This window comes from Sebastes fasciatus, chromosome 8 (assembly GCF_043250625.1).
Source record: "Sebastes fasciatus isolate fSebFas1 chromosome 8, fSebFas1.pri, whole genome shotgun sequence".
Classification (NCBI taxonomy): Eukaryota; Metazoa; Chordata; class Actinopteri; order Perciformes; family Sebastidae; genus Sebastes; species Sebastes fasciatus.
The window spans coordinates 22,032,493-22,049,557 of NC_133802.1; the positions used below are offsets into that span (position 1 = coordinate 22,032,493).

At 39.1% G+C, this 17,065-nt stretch overlaps 2 protein-coding genes across 9 annotated transcripts; one reads left to right on the top strand and one right to left on the bottom strand.

Annotated features, from left to right (window-relative positions):
• The first annotated feature begins 4,373 nt into the window (after positions 1-4,373).
• nfe2 (nuclear factor, erythroid 2) lies at positions 4,374-11,258 on the top strand. Of its 3 annotated transcripts, none has more exons than XM_074644296.1 (4): positions 4,374-4,566; positions 6,305-6,382; positions 6,478-6,615; positions 8,391-11,258. In XM_074644296.1, exons 2-4 carry the CDS (start codon positions 6,335-6,337, stop codon positions 9,645-9,647), a joined length of 1,443 nt encoding a protein of 480 aa, XP_074500397.1. In that variant the 5' UTR covers positions 4,374-4,566; positions 6,305-6,334; the 3' UTR covers positions 9,648-11,258. The 3 variants fall into 3 exon arrangements, with proteins under 3 accessions (XP_074500397.1, XP_074500396.1, XP_074500395.1); XM_074644295.1 differs by lacking the exon at positions 4,374-4,566 and adding an exon at positions 6,111-6,187 and having other exon boundaries at positions 8,391-10,644; XM_074644294.1 differs by lacking the exon at positions 4,374-4,566 and having other exon boundaries at positions 6,212-6,382; positions 8,391-10,644.
• hnrnpa1b (heterogeneous nuclear ribonucleoprotein A1b) lies at positions 10,239-15,354 on the bottom strand. 6 transcript variants are annotated; one of them, XR_012594968.1, is made up of 12 exons: positions 15,220-15,354; positions 14,584-14,700; positions 13,150-13,296; positions 12,824-13,034; positions 12,641-12,730; positions 12,489-12,539; positions 12,302-12,391; positions 12,060-12,206; positions 11,805-11,978; positions 11,654-11,723; positions 10,420-10,478; positions 10,239-10,335 (listed from the first exon to the last, which is right to left on the bottom strand). XR_012594968.1 is itself a non-coding variant. In XM_074644298.1 (11 exons), the coding sequence occupies exons 1-10, from the start codon at positions 15,232-15,234 to the stop codon at positions 11,665-11,667; spliced, it is 1,101 nt and encodes a 366-aa protein (XP_074500399.1). In that variant the 5' UTR covers positions 15,235-15,354; the 3' UTR covers positions 11,171-11,482; positions 11,654-11,664. The 6 variants fall into 6 exon arrangements, 3 of the variants coding, with proteins under 3 accessions (XP_074500399.1, XP_074500400.1, XP_074500398.1); XR_012594969.1 differs by having other exon boundaries at positions 11,654-11,747; positions 11,838-11,978; positions 12,296-12,391; XR_012594967.1 differs by having other exon boundaries at positions 12,296-12,391.
• Positions 15,355-17,065: the final 1,711 nt, after the last annotated feature.

Sequence of the window (17,065 nt, forward strand, 5' to 3'; positions counted from 1 at the left end):
AGTTTTGCGAGGAAGTTGTGCACAGCTATTATTTTACTGCAAAAAGAGTATGGCGAAAAGATACAAACTATTTTGACATGCATTCATAACACCACAACTGCGGGCAACCATGAAATGTTGCAATACGGCACTAGGCTTACACAATTCAGCCACTACAATTTCAAAGATAACCCGAACGGAGAGGAAACTAGCTCATACTTATAGGTTAAAAGATTCTCAGATATCATTGTCATGCCATCTCATGTCAGAAGTCAGACACATTTATACATTTATGTATTTAAACACCATCATAATGATGAGGATGCTGCCAGAGAGGTTGAATGAAAGTTGTATGATGAATTAATATGCAAAAATAATGACAGTTACTTCTAATGGGGGGTGGCTTAAAATGGAACCACACTAATGATTTCTTTTAAATAAGTGATACATGTATGCACCTACACTTCATAGCTGAATGACCTTAAAGAATAAAGCATGAATGGAGCATAAATTGACAGGTAATCTTCAAAGCATGATGTGAGGAAACTGTTCAAGAGACTAATAATCTCGCTTATAGTTCAGCTAATATTTGCCATGTATTAATTCTAAATCTAATTCTCACAAAGATGAAAAAGTAGAAATTAATAACATAGCAATAGATGGAGAGAATGAAGTAATATGCTGCTCCCCTCTTGTCAGTTTACAGTATGCCAGCAACCACAGCAGTTAGCAGTTCCCTTCCTCAGAACCAAGCGCTTCTTTTATCAGCATTAAGCAGAGCTTCCGCCAACCAACATCCTCCTTTCCTTACCTTCCCTCTCTCGATGTCTGTATTACTAAACCAGACTAGACCGTCATTGCTATGAACACATTGCCTAATCGCATGTATGTACTGTATATACCCACATTAACACAGCCCACTAAGTTAAAAAGTACTTATTTCTGTTTTTTCTTATTTGTATTTTTATTTTCCAACTTGAAATATATAATATGTGAATGCATAAATACAAAAATTAAGGGGGAAAAAAATCTGAAAAATAATTAAGAAATACCGTACTGTTGTTACAAAACTTTATCTTAATCTAAACAGCTTGAGATAAGCCTTATTGAGACATTCAGAAGAATGATGCTGCATGTTCAGGTTCCTCATTTGCTCTGTTGCCGGTAGTGATAACCATCATGACAGATATTTTAAGGAACAGCAATGGAAAGTTTATCTCTGACTCCCATTTCTATCTGTATCTACAGTTGTATGGAGGACAAAAAATAAGAAAATAAATTAAAACAGAAATATCAATTTATGTCACATTTTATCAATTCATTAATGACTACATTTATTTTTAATATTATTTTTAATGACTAGATTAATTTTTAATATATTTTTTGCTACTTTTAATGGCATATTTATCTATATATTTTGTTTATATATATATATTTACATATTTTGTTTATATTTATATTTATTTATTTGAGTCATTTATTTATTCATCCATTTATTTTTGAGGACTGTGTGTAATAAAGATCCTGCTCATTTGAAAAAGATCAGAAATGTACAAATTAGAATATGGATCTTTAATATTGTCCACAATAGGATGAGGCAAATATGTGAAATTGGATATTAGCCAAACAATCCACCTACATGATGTAGGTGGATCAAATTCACAAACCCTTTCCACAATGAATGATTTCACATATTACCATTTTATGTCCTATTTATTTGCAGTGTTGTTTTTATTGAATTTTCATATTAACGATGGAAAAATAAGTAAAACAATGTTCCTTATTTTTTAAAATTTAAAATTTAAATTACAACTAGTTATCAATATAAGAAGAAGAAAAAAATACTCCGTCTGCCCTCTCTATTTTTATTCCTTTCCCAGAAGCGGACTCCAAAAATATTCCCTTTTTGATACCACAACCTCAGGCACACATTCATTTTGTTTAGTAGTGAGGTGGTTTTTCCGCTCATGTCTGATACAGCCTTCTGGATGTTAAAACAAAACCAAAGATGCCACATTCCTCCATCTTTAATGAACAAATGAAATGTCACGGAAACACCAGGACACACAGAGGAGGTGGGGAACAACCAGACGGACAAGCATGTTTAACCATTAATTTCACGTAAAACTCAGTGATCATTAAGAGAATTTAAGCCTAAGTGAGTCAACTGTGGGCAGTTCCCAGAAAACATGTCCGGTCTATTTTTGAAGTAGAGTTGTTCACAGCATCGAGATGCACAACGAGAAAAGGCCCTGAGAGGTTCAGGCGAGCTGGAAAGCAGAGATGTCAAAGACTAATTGAAGCAAACAAACACAAACAGGGGGAAAGTAGGCGTTGACCTGGGAACTGTGTCCAGATCCAAAACCACTGTGGTCGCAGTAATAACAGGGTGCTCTTTGGCATGCTGTGGCAGTGGTTGAGTCAGGGGCTGGGTGCTAGGAACTTGGGTTGGGAAGTCCCTTCTTTGATTCCTGGTAGACATTCACCTTTCTTGACTCTGTCAGCCACCTACTTTTTCCATCTTAGAACAATGACAAAGAAAACATAGAGATTTATGTCTCTGTGGGATGTGATATTGTAACTGGCCAGACAAAATCTTCCATGTTCTCATGGTTTTTGAATATACAGTGCCTTACCGAAACTCCATTTATGTTTATTGCAAGCCTTATAATGTACATTTATTTCACAATAAAAAGGTTTGTGGTCAGTATTCAGAACAAATATTTACATTAAGTTCCTAAAATGTATTTATCCTCACACTCTTTGTGTTCCTGTATAATTAAAAATCCAAATAATTATGTGAATTACCAATAAAAGGCCGTAAGATTAGTTTATAATGCTGCCGTGAATCACCTCATAAGTGTTTTTATGTATCCACTATGAAAACATAACGAGCCCCCTGTACATTTTTTCTGTATTATTGTTTTATACATTCAAACTTATCGTGTCTGTTATTACTAAAGAGGTGAACACTTATGTGTTTATGTATTTTGTGTATATTTGTACTAAAGTTAGAATATTTGTAGTATTAATTTATTATTAATCATTAATAATTTATTAATTTATCAATTTGAGAATACTTGTGTGCAGTTTATTGGAAATTTTTTTCCACTCTAAGTCATTTTGTTTTCTGTTTAACGGTGTTAAAAGATACTCACTAACGCTATTCAAGGAAGAAAGTGATTGTGACATCTGTTTCTCAGCTTTGCGTTTCGGAGAAAAAGAAATTCTATGTAAGATGATGCTTACATTTACGCAAATGACTGTAGACTTCTTTTCTTTTCAGAAAAAGGACTGGCAACCCCTTATAGGTAATCGTAAACATGCATTTGCATATGCTTGCTTTACAAAGACTAAACATAGCATATGTTGTAATGCCACAGAAGCTGAATTAACAGACAGATATTTCAGTATGTCCATCAAGTGATTTCATCAACAAATGCTTTAAAAAATGAAATCAATCCACTATAATGTACACAATGTACACAGTAGGAGGTCTTTTACTGAGCATGTAATTGTCTTGAATATTTCATGTGATGCAGATTAGTCCCAAAATCATCATCGTCTGTGAGACCGACTGCTATCTATCACTGTGCATAAAGATAAATTGTTCTACGGAACAATAACTCTGCAACATCTCTACTATCCGTAATTGTGTGAGAGGTGTTACACAATAGAGCAGTTCTACACAACACACAGCCTTTGTGAGTTCACTGCTCACAGTGCTTCAGATCAGGGGATTTTTTGGTGAGGGATTTTAATGGTCACTTGCTATGTAAGACACGCTCCCCTCCATTCTCCCCCTGCTCCTCTCTCTCCCTTGGCGGTTGCTCTGCCAGATAGACGAACAATGTGGTCTTTCTTACCTGTCGGAGGGTGTACATTCCATCTCTGCTAAACTAAGTCTCAATCCTGCCTCCGACCCACCCCTGCTAGAACAGGGCCCTCACTGCAATGCCGGCTCCAGGTGCTCCACATCACACTCCTCATACCTTTCGTTTTGGGAGGACATTTGAAAGGACATAGATTCTTGTACGGTTTGGCCAGGACACAGACAACCATCCGGCTAGTTTGACTTTTTTAATCTGATTGTTTTATGCGTATTGTCATTACATAATTAGAATCCAAATTGCTTACAGGTTTTTGTAAACATCTACCTACCTCAGTGTGGACTGACAGAATGATTGTCGTGGTGCATGCCAGACTGTTGGTTAGTGGTTTGTCATGTGGGCAAAAGGGAAATTTGGAGGTTGGGGTGCAAGTGTGCTATTAAGGATACAAGAGTGCAAAAAAATTGTGGTGTGGGTGCTTTACAGGAAGATTGCGTTTGTCTGCACAGAGCCATCCCATTTATGCCGGTGGCTGTATGTGGCGCTGCACAGAGAGAGACAGACAGTTGAATGAGAGATAGAGCAAGAGGCCTCGTGTGTTTTACTACACCAGCAACACCACAGCATATGTGAAAAAGAACAGAATCTACTTTTACTCATTTTTTTTCTTCTTCTTACCATCAGGATTGTTCTTCACATCTGAAGTTTTTTTTTTTTTTTTTACTCATCACCTGTTGAAGCAGAGAATGCTGCTCAGGTACGTTCATTCACATCTTTTCTTGTTCTATTGCAAAGTATGCTGAGAGGTCACAACGTTCCTACTTGAATTACATTTTTGTTGCTGTTTATTAAAGTAGATGTAACACTTTAGATAATGTGACGTTACATATCATCATATAACAAAGTGAGCTATTGAACAATGTAATTATATTGTTGCTGAAGCTTCCAAGCCTTTAAGTTGTAAATAATACAATTAAAGTAGACAAACAGATTTCCACAAATTAGATTTTATTAGAAGTTTTATCCTGCTGACTTAATTTGTCACTGTTTTATCAACTTCTTCATTTTACGGACGGAGGGTGAATTATGAGTCCTTAGAGTAACGGTTATAGCAGGATATAATAGTTTTAACCCCATGTTTCACAACCTTTAAACATTACAAAATAATTCACAGATGGCAGATGATAGCCTTACAGATAGGTTCCACTGACATCATAAGCAATATTACAAATTTAATGCACACATTTTGTTTTGATATATATTTTTTTTCTCAGATCGAAGACAATTTAATTGATCCAGACCATTAAAGTCTCTTCAAAGGCTTAACTCACTGAACCAAGTCTGTAATCTGTGACACCTCAGTGTGACACAGCCTGCTGTTTGATACTCCACTCCAATTAGCAAAATTAACTTTCTTTTTATCAACTTTTGAATTTAAGATAATTGTAACTTCAAAGGTACCGTCAACCTCTCCCATGGCTGTGTCATAACCACAAAGCCGTTTCTGTATTATTGTCAGTGAAGTAGCTTGAGGCTGCTACTTGATGACATCTCATTTTTTGACGGGAACACTCCAACTTGTTCAAACATATTTATTGAATCAATCATCATCATGGCATTGGGAATGACATATGCAAGTTATTGAAGTGACCTTTCGGCTGTAAAGGTCGAGAATAAAAAATCGTTATTCTAGCCCACGCAAGAGATGAGCTTTAAGTGACAATAAGGCAGACTCTTACCATTTATTTATGTGTTAGTTTATTTAACAGGGGCAGATAAACATTGTTACATAAGGGGAAGCTAATTTGCATCACTGGTTAGGCTTTTAAATTCAGGTACTAACAAGCAGATTCAGGATAAAAACAGAATGTGTTTATGTGAATGTATTGTACCTGACTATGTATGCACTGTGAGTATAAGTACAAATGTACAGTATAGTATGTAGGTGTACATTTGACATGTGGATCGATTCAAAAGTTATTCAGTGTCCACATCTGTTAAGCCGATGTTTCATTTGTTTGTTTAAAAAAATTCTGATCGGGTTTTTTAACTCCAAATTTCTGAAATACAAATTGTAGATGCTGAAACTTTAAAATAATGGCTACTGTCAGAGCTTAACCGAAAGAGTTTAAAGATTTGGCTACAGTCAACATGTTAGCCATACACCAAATTTTCCAAAGCAGCCATCAGGCCCCAATGTGTCTTGTAGAGAGCGCTGTTTTCCCGCAGATTGTCTTATCAGGGGTCGGCATAGCTGCACCCAGGACAGCTGTTGGGAGGAGTCAACTCAACTGAACTGAAACCTTCATATGCTCCAAAAAGAACCCTCAAACAGTCATTTATTTAGCACCGACAGGTCCACGGATATGTGATGCACTGTACGTATTAGAAATGTATGTTTGAAGGCATGGCGTTTTTTTATTTCTTCTTTCTGGTGTGTCAGAGTGTAGAGGCTGGATAGGTGGTAATATCTCGCTGTTCCATGTTCTTACCAGGTTGATCTTTTGCAGCAAGAGCCTGTCCTGATGTGTTCAACAGCCAACTACGTTCTCCCTCTGAGGAGAACCTGTGAGGTAGGTCTGACCAAGAGCTGGAAAAAAAACAGAAACACAATCAAGCCTGAAATAGACTTGTGAATGAGGTAATTCATTTTCTTTTCTATCACAAGGTATTAGCCAGTCCAGGCAGGCTGTGTGGGGGAGTGTCCATGTCAACTAATTTCCCTGGAGCCAGGTCGCATGGAGCTCCTCAGGACACAGAGATGGATGCGGCATGGCAGGAGCTGATGGCCATCACAGAGCTGCAGGTAACTCTTCAGCACTGACACACTGTAAAAATCATGTTGTTTTTTTTTATATATGTTGTATTGTGTTTTTTGGGTCACAGTTTCGGTACCGTTTGTTTTACACAATAGGGAAAAGAAAAACAGAACCATTCCCAATAAGTTTGAACTCCAAAATATAGAGTATAAATAGATTGACTGATAGTAATGACTGATATTTCTATATTATATGAAGCCATAACACTGATTTTTTACATGAAATAAGGCAGGGTATTAACGGTCAAGTAGGCCTATATGTTCAGATAATTGCCTCTTCTATGTCTCTAGTACCTCAAGAAATAATTAGCAGGCCTGTGTTTAATAGTGGTGGAACAGTTCAACAAGTGCCCAGTCTGGTGATGCTGTGTTTGGACAAGGAGCATTTACCACACATACACGCACACATGCATACATATGAGGGATGTCCTAACTTAAGCTTTGTATGCACTATTATTCCTTCAGTCCTGTTCAAACCCTCCAAGAAATCAAATCAGGGGGCTTTTAACACATAACTCGCACACTATTCTGACAAATATGTGTGTATCTGCATCGTGATATTGAAAAATATTAAATTAATTTCCAAAAATTGGTTTGTGTTTTCCATTAGCAACTAGTATATGAATATAAAGAGGTATGAGAGCTTAACGGAGGTAACAGAGCACCACTGTCTAATCCCAGATATGCCAATTACTGTATGTTATCACAATACCTCATGCGGTGTTATCATGGAGGTTGTATTGTTCTTAACAAATGCATATGAGGACACTTTAAAAAATGACATTTATCAGCCTCAGCAGATATGAAAGTATTTAATAATTTAATTTCAATCTGTGACTTATTATTCTCGGTGTCATGTTGAGAAGTAGAGTATGAAACACAACAGTTAAAATGTGGTTCATAATTACTAAACAGAATATGTGTGTTCATTCTGGTGGAATAAATACATATTTTCCACTTTTCATGTGTTGCTAACTGTTGAAATACACAGCTGAGGGAGGCAACAATGGCCCATTTGAGTGATGGCAGGACGAAGAGATTGTGAGAGGGGGCAAGTGCTGTATGTTGCTAGCGGCCCCCTGCACCGCACAATAGCCATCTGTTTCCAGGTGAAACCTGATCACATCTATGAGAGCCCTTCATAGGCTATGGGTGGCATGCTGAAGTGGGGGCAAACTGTGTTCTAGTGAGCCAGGTGAAATGCGGAAAAAGACACTGTCCCATTAATTAATTCAGTGTAAATGTAATAATCATTTTATTGCTGCTGAAGCAGATGTGGGTAGAATTGGAGCAAATAGGATTTTAAAAAGTATAAAACGGGCCCTATATCCTGACAGTAGTGCATGAGACAGGTAATCTGAAAAAATAAATCATGTCGTCTTAATGGCATCTTGGTAAAAACAACCATTCAGAGCCAAGCTGGAGCCTGTCGTCTCAGAGCAGCTGTCAATCACTCGCAAACTCTGATCTAACGGTGAAAGTAGGCAACACTGATCAAATAAAAAAAACAGCCAATAGGAACGCTCGTTCTCTCTCTTGGCCAAAGTCTCCCGTCACAGGTTCGATTTTGTTAAAGCCTGAAAACAGAGCCCTTAGGAGGTGCAGAAGTCTAGTTTTCTCTCAGAACACTTGAATTACAATATGTTGAAAAGTTATTATGGAATTTTTTGCGCAATGATGCAAAAAATATTCTGCCTACTGCAGGTTTAACGTGACATGCATACTGATGCACAGCTGGTTATTCCCTTTTGTTTTTCTTACAGGAGTTTGAAACCCCCAGTGCAGGCTCCTATGAAACAACACAGTATCAACCCATGGAGCCCATGGTCCCTATGGGAGGATACGGTATGGCTCAGTCCCATTCTGAGCCTCCTCCTCCTGCTGCTTGTGAGCTCAGCACTGCCGACACCTACGACGGATGTTACTCTGAAGAGGTGCCTGGCTGTCATCGTCCAAGCAGCAACCCTGAGGCGATTTACGGACAATCTCAGCTCAATCAGAGAATGCTCCCCATCTCTCCTCACGCACACCCCTCACACATGGCTAGCACCAGTCAAGTGCACAGGAGAGCCAACGCTTGCCTCTCTCAGGATCTACGTCAGCACATGCTGTGGACTACACATGGACAGAGTTCACACGCTCGCTCAGGTGATGATCTAGAGTCAGACTCTGGTCTGTCTCTGGGTTCTAGTCCACCTTTGGCCTCCCCTGATAACCCTGTTGGCGGTGCACCAGGTTACCAGAGTGCAGACATGGGCATGACATATAGCGACGGTGAACCAGACAGCATGGCCGAGCACGCCAGAAGAGCACACATCCATTACTCAATGGATTACCAGAATCACTCATATTTACACTCAGGTGCACATCCGTCTTATTTTTCACCCCAGCCTACTTCATCTCACACACAACCCAATGCTCTGACTCCTCGGTCAGTGAAACAGCAGGCTCACACCTCTGCTCTCAGTAACCTGTACATTGACACCGGAGTGTCCAGCAGAGGGAGCTCACAACATAACATGTATATAAATCCACAAAGAAGCATCTCCACTCCGGCTTCACTGAGCAAAGACCAGCGGCGGGCCGTGTCTTTGAAGATCCCCTTCCCCATGGAGAAGATTATCAATCTACCTGTGGACGACTTCAATGAGCTCCTGACGCAGTACACTCTGACAGATACTCAACTAGCACTGGTCAGGGACATTAGACGGAGAGGGAAGAACAAGGTGGCGGCTCAGAACTGCAGGAAAAGGAAGCTGGAGGGCATAAGTCACCTCGAGAGAGAACTGAACCAGCTGCAGGCCCAAAGAGAGCACCTGGCACAGGAGAGAGTCGAGTTCCAGCGCAGCTTGGCATTTATTAAATGCCGCTTTACAGACCTTTATTCACAAGTATTTTCTCACTTAAGAGACGAAGATGGACAGCCATACTCAATAGATGAATACGCCCTACAACAGACACCGGATGGGAAAGTTTATTTGGTACCTCACACAACTATGCAAAAGAGAGAGCAATGCTGAATTGGAGCTCGTCTATTTTATACTCCTACAGAAGGTATACTGCCTGATTGTGCCAACTGAAAGTATAACTTGCTGGAAGCTACACATTTATTTCATATGACGACTTAATTAGGGATGCACTGATATTAGATTGATATTGGTGACGATGGGGCCAATCTAGTAGATGTTTATATACATTACAGACTGGAATTCCTTTTTAAATTTTGACTAATTTGTTGCAGCACCTAAAAAGGTTCTCTTGAATTGTAATTCCTGTTAATTTTGAAGATTTTTTACGAAGTTGCTGGTACACAATTTATTATTTTAATAAATAAAAGTACATGTATATCAATGTTTTTATTTGTTGCATTCAGTTTTCCAAAGTTAGAAAAGCAATGTTTGTCAAACCTGAATGATCCCAGTCACTTCCACACAGTGAGGCATACAGCACCACTGGTATCGGATCGGTAACGGCCGATCCGAAAGGTATCGCTATAGATATCGGGACTGAAAAAGTCAGATTGTTGCGTCCCTAGACTTAACCCCTATGTAAAACTTGCCATACAGGTTTTGTTTTCCATGCTCTTACAATTGAGTGAAACCACACCAGAGTGCCTTATAAAAATACTTTATTTAAAAAAGACACTGCACAGCAGCCTTGGTTAAAAAAGTAAAAAGTCTTCACCACCAGCATGATTGTTCAGGAAACCTGTGAAAAACAGAATAAAGTTTAATAAAATGAAACTTTGGGGGGGTGGGGATGGGGGAGAAGGGGATGTTTGATGATTTGTACCTGATTGAGCCATTGTCACTGAAATGAAACCGGGTTTTGCAGACCACGTAGGGAGATTCCTAGAAAGCAGAAAAGCCAAATAAGTAATATGCAATCTTAAGTAAAAAAAAGTTCATTTTTGTTCAGAGCATGCAATATGTTGTAGGGCCTCTATGCACAATAAAGGAGGCCAATTTTACCAGTCAACATTGGTGTAAGTCATAATAAAACTTGTTTGCACAAAAATGTTACATGTCATTACTGGGCTACACAACTTACTACCAGCTACATGACAATAGCAAGACATACTATCAGTAGTTGAGAAGTCTGGTCTTACCTACAGACAGCACTTAAGCCTTTTGGTAGCTGCTGCATGCTAGCCTCAGGCTTCTGTTCTCACTCTCCCCTGCTTCAATGATCCTGGCGACGGTTTTGCTACTTCTCTCCCTCAGCTGGCTTCCATGACTAGCCTCATAGACTTTGCATGTAAGCTAGCATCCTCCAGTTGATCTTTGCAGAACTCAGGGTAGAGTCTGTACCAAGTGATGGGCTCTTAATGATAGATGTATTTGTGCACCACTTCTCATTCCTCAACCAGTATTGTAAATGCAATGGTTCATCCTGTTACCAGTGCTGGGCTTCTTACACGTCATTTTGATTTTTTTTTTTTTTTTGGTCCCTCACATATGAGAAGTATGTCGCTCATCCCACATTGTGCAACATCCAATAGTGAACCCTCCCTTTCCCAAACCACTCAAGAGGCTAACAAGACTTTTTTAAAAAAACTGAAAGATGGTTTATTTCAGCTTGATTGGATGCAGATACAAATAAAAACCAGACTTTAAAGAAAGAAAAAAAAACTACATAAAACCTCATTGGAATGCTTGCTTTCCAGAAACACAGTCGATGAAAAAACACAAAACGTTTTAAATGAAGACCCTCCATGATTTATCTACTGTACATCTCTTCTTGCAGCAGCTGTAACCTGCCACAACTGTTTGGCTGAGCAGATTTAGGAGGTAAACCTGCAGCTGCCCTGTCACTTCGCTTGCTCTCCTCGCTCTCCTCTCCTAAGTACTCAGTCCTGTTGAACAATACGGAACAACATTGTTAACTGTGCACTGACTTTATATGACCTGAGATCCAGAGTGATTTTTAAAAAAAATGGTTAGCTACACTTAACGAGTCCCTGCGACTACAAACTCTGGTTTTATGATACAAAATGAATCGTTCAGGCATGCCATCAAGTACTTACCACTTCACATTTCAAAATCGTCCTGAACGGCTATATCCACCATTGTTTGAGCCACCTCCGTAGCCGCCACCTGGAAACAAAAAGGAAAACTCAGCTCACGGAAACTATGCCCAACAGTATACGTCCTTGCATCCGCTTTCTCCCATCTTACCGAAGTTCCTGCTAACACCACCGCCGCCGCCACCACCACCACTAAAGTTGTTCTTCATTGGGCCAAAGTTTGAGGCCTGGGGGTCGTAGTGGCCCATGTTGTTGTAGTTATTGCCGCCGCCGCCTCCTTGGCTGCCGCCTCCTCCCCCACTACTACCACCACCACCGCAGTTACCTATGACATATTTTGCAACAATATAGTCAATCACATCTTGAACACAGAATAGTTACAGTTGAGGGGAGCCAAAACACTTACCATAGCCGTTGCTATTGTCATAACCATTTCCTCCATAGCCACCGCCTCCTCCACCACCACCCTGGTTGTAACTTTGGTTATAACCTCTGTTGCCGCCATTATTATATCCGCCAGGACCACCACCGCCGCCGGGACCACCTCCATAGCCTACAACATTCATATTCGTTCAGTACATTGCCATTAAGCTTCAATTGTGAAAATACTTAAAGCTGCACTGTCAAAAATTGCCTACTTACCACCACCGCCGCTACCACCACCATTACCGCCGCCGCCACCACCACAATCTCCTCCATTGGAATTGTAAGGACCGTCTCCATATCTGCCCCTGCCGCCTGAAAGAAGCAAACATGCAAAGTCAGGTTTCAGACACTGTATATTACACATTTATGATTAAATAATATGTAAACACCATTATCAAATGAGTCTTACCCTGATTGAAGCCTCTGTCGTATTCATAGGGCCTTCCACCGCTGCTGCGGCCTAAACCAAAACACAACCATTACCTCTGGAATAGTGATGACTGGGCAGGTGTGTTAAAACAACTGGTTATTAATCTTGCATAAAAAGATGACCTCTCATACCCATTCCCATTCCTGCAGTCTGCATTTCCTGCCTCGTCAGAGCCTTCCTCACTTCACAGTTGTGACAGTTGATTGTGTGGTATTTCTGGACTGTGGGATGGGAAAACAAAAAGGTATTAAGTAGTCGTTCAAGACAGGTAGGTAAATCTGACACAATCTGCAGCACAGAACATATGTACTTACTGACAATCCTGTCGACTGAATCATGATCGTCAAAGGTCACAAAGGCGAAGCCCCTCTTCTTTCCAGTGTTGCGGTCAGTCATGATATCAATGACCTCGATTTTGCCAAACTGTGTGAAGTAATCTCGCAGGTGTGACTCCTCTGTATCTTCCTTGATTCCCCCGACAAAGATCTTTTTCACCGTAACGTGGGCACCTGGCCGGTTTGAGTCCTGTGATCAAAGACATTTGTCCAGTTGTAACCATGCATGCCTTTCTTTTATATACACACACAAGCCGTTTATTTACTCAAGGCGGGTTTTGTCAAACATATCGAACCCAACATACCTCTCTGGAGACAGCTCGTTTAGGTTCAACCACTCTTCCATCAACCTTATGGGGGCGGGCATTCATGGCAGCATCAACTTCGTCCACTGATGAGTATGTAACAAAGCCAAAGCCCCTGGATCTCTTGGTGTTGGGATCCCTCATGACCTATAAGAAGAAATTGTTCCCAGTGTTACACACAAATCACACATGCATGGTTTCCATCTATATATATGTGGCAGGTGACACAGACCGGGAAAGAGGAGGGGCAACCATGAGGGTTGCTGATATAGGGCGACATGCAGGAGGAACTTTGATTGTGGCAGATTCAGGTCGGTGGAGTGAGGCAGGTGCACACCTCATTCCATGTGGCAGGCAAGGAAACGAGAGCAGGAACAACTGGTAGGCCTAAGACGGGTGTCTTTGTTGTGTCTATTGTTTTATGCTGTCGGGTTTAAATGTGTGTGACATTTCTAATGTTCATGTATTTCAGACCTGTTTCCCTGCTGCGTTGAAGGCGGCTGGTGGTCAGTAGGAAAGTAGATTGACGTACCGGGTATTTTAAAGTTTAGTTATGTAGTGTTTCAATATTTAGGTGGCATGTATTTTAATGTTTGATTATAAAGTGTTTTAAGATTGTTAATATTTGTTTCTCTGCAGAGCATCAGTCAGCCATTAGCTGCTCTTGCCGTGGGACTGTTTTTGGTTTGTGTTTGTTTTACATTGCGGTTTATTTGCCGTCTAGTCCGCCCTGGCAAGTGAGCTGGTAACGGGCAAAAAGAAATGGGCATTGCCCTTGGGGCGGACTAGTTTCTTTTCTTTATGTTTGTTTTGTTCGTCAATCTGCCTGCTTCCCCCACAGCGTATAACCTCACTCAGGTCGAATCCCAACCAGACAGCCAAGGTAGGCTTAAGGTGTGGTGTGTGGTTTTGAATCGTTTGCAGGGAAATCAAATCACACGTGACTTATATTAATGTGTGAATTCACTTTGCGTGGAAACGCCTTGATTTGCAGTGTATATCAGTGTGTAGTTCAGCCCTGCCCTTGTTAGTATAGCTCGGCTTTAAACAATGAGTAGGTTACAGGTGGGGAAATTACATTTCTGTAATTAAAACTTCAAAGTTACTCCCTGATTGTCATTCCTTAGCCAGCACTTGTGGTGGGTGTTACATAGAAATATAGAACAGTGGGCACAAAAGGTGAAAACCAAACGTCAAGGAGAGGAAAACATGCAGTTTCAATTGTTTGTGGTGCTGGGAGTAGATTCCCTCCAATATGTACTTTCTCCAAACACATTACTTGCCCGCACGCACTTTTCTCCGCTTTAGTAGTCTACATTTCGGTCAACAAGGACCTTCCTCAGGACATTAAGCTCATCTTGTCCTGATGAAGGTCCTTGTTGACCAATAAAACAGAAAAGTGTGTGCGTTTGAAAACGTTAAACCCAAACTTACCACACAGTCTGTGAGGCTCCCCCATTGCTCAAAGTGAGCTCGCAGGCTCTCGTCTGTGGTCTCGAAGCTCAAACCTCCAATGAACAGCTTGCGGAGCTGCTCGGGCTCACGTGGGACCTGAACCATTAAACAAAGCAAGACACATTAGCATCATCATATTACAATCAGACATACAGAGAGACAAGTGCAATTTCTTTAATGACTTAGAATTAACAATAATGCATAGTTAATAGTGTTATTGATCATTCTTGCGTCACATATCAAACAAACCCAGAACAGGGTGGAGGAGGGAGACGTCGCCGCCATTACTGTTAACAACCAGGTTCTGCTAATATGCAGCACTTTAAGCAGCAATTAAGTGCGAACTCTTATACTGTATATGTTAAATAAAGTGTGTTTTACTAGTGTGTGCATTACTAAAGACGAGCGTTAAGTAAAATGCCTGAATTTTGTACAACAACAAGAACAAAAGGCCACGAGGCCCAGCTGCTATAAAATGGCGGCTTCACAATGCTCGATAGCTGCGGTTGATATGACAAACGCAGTCTGCAGTTTAGCATCGCCTTTAAGCTTGTTGCATCACATAACTACAGCTTTTAGACGCTAAATGTGCAAGGAATAACATGCAATACTCACATCACACTTCGACATGTTTGCAGGTAAAAAATCCTGTGCAGACTCCTTGAGTTGGACTGACCGGAGAGAGAAACGATCTGCGTCAGACTGCGAGTCTCTAGTCCAAATCTACCACGGTTAGAATACATAGCGAAAAGGAAACGCCTCTTTTATGCAGTGATTGGTCAGTAGTTCCCGCTGCAGTCTGACGTCAACGTTTTGGTGATTCGTGATTGGTCAAGATTCAAATCAATCACTACGAAAGATCAATAAAAGCTGATGATGGGTAGGCGGTGCGTTCACGACCACGGTGATAAAAAAAGAAAAAAAAGGGATTTTATATGTGTGAAGGTGCAATGTTCAAGATTCAAGATTCAAGATTCAAGAGTTGTATTTGCCATTTGCACCTATTAGTACATTGGAATTATGAGCAGTTTAGTCAGCTTTAAGAAAAGAAAAAAAAGGTAGAAAAGGCACAAGGTAATTACAGTACAAAATAAGTAGCATATTCAACACAATAAATAAATAAATAAATTATTATAATATAAAACGCCCTCGGTGTAGTCAATAAATAAACTAAACTACCCTCTGCATAGGAACGATACCCCCAGAATACAAATATAAAGTATATAAATAAATACTTCCAAAACTGAATACAAAATAAATGCAAAAATAAATAAATAAATACATTTAAAAATGTATACAAATAAATACAACAAATAAATAAATACATTATTAAAATATAAAACGCCCTCAGTGTAGTCAATAAATAAACTGAACTACTCTCTGCATAGGAACATACCCCCACAATACAAATATACAGTATATAAATAAATACTTCCAAAACTGAATACAAAATAAATGCAAAAATAAATAGATCCATTTAAAAATGTATAAAAATAAATACACAAATAAATAAATAAATAATTAAAATATAAAACGCCCTCAGTGTAGTCAATAAATAAACTAAACTACCCTCTGCATAGGAACGATACCCCCACAATACAAATATACAGTATACAAATAAATACTTCCAAAACTGAATACAAAATAAATGCAAAAATAAATAAATACATTTAAAAATTTATAAAAATAAATACACAAATAAATAAATAAATTATTAAAATATAAAACGCCCTCAGTGTAGTCAATAAATAAACTAAACTACCCTCTGCATAGGAACGATACCCCCAGAATACAAATATACAGTATACAAATAAATACTTCCAAAACTGAATACAAAATAAATTCAAAAATAAATAAATACATTTAAAAATGTATAAAAGTAAATACACAAATAAATAAATAAATTATTAAAATATAAAACGCACTCAGTGTAGTCAATAAATAAATTAAACTACTCCCTGCATAGGACGATACCCCCACAATACAAATATACAGTATATAAATAAATACTTCCAAAACTGAATACAAAATAAATGCAAAAATAAATAAATAAATTTAAAAATGTATAAAAATAAATACACAAATAAATAAATAAATGACTAAAACATAAAACGCCCTCAGTGTAGTCAATAAATAAACTAAACTACCCTCTGCATAGGAGCGATACCCCCAGAATACAAATATACAGTATATATATATATATATGCTCCACGACCATGTTAAAAGAACTTGTAACTCTCAAAAATATTTAAAAAAATAATAATTAATATATTTCAGACAATTACACAGTGGAAGGCAGCATATTGCACAGCATTACAGTCCATTCAGTTCAGGTGTACTGTGTGTCAATAATGGTATGGAGGTGAGGTGTGGGGTATTTGTGTCCCTCTTTAATGTCCTAACGTGTTTATGATGTTGTGTTTTGTGTGTATTGTGCAGTTGGGTCAGAAATAATGGATGC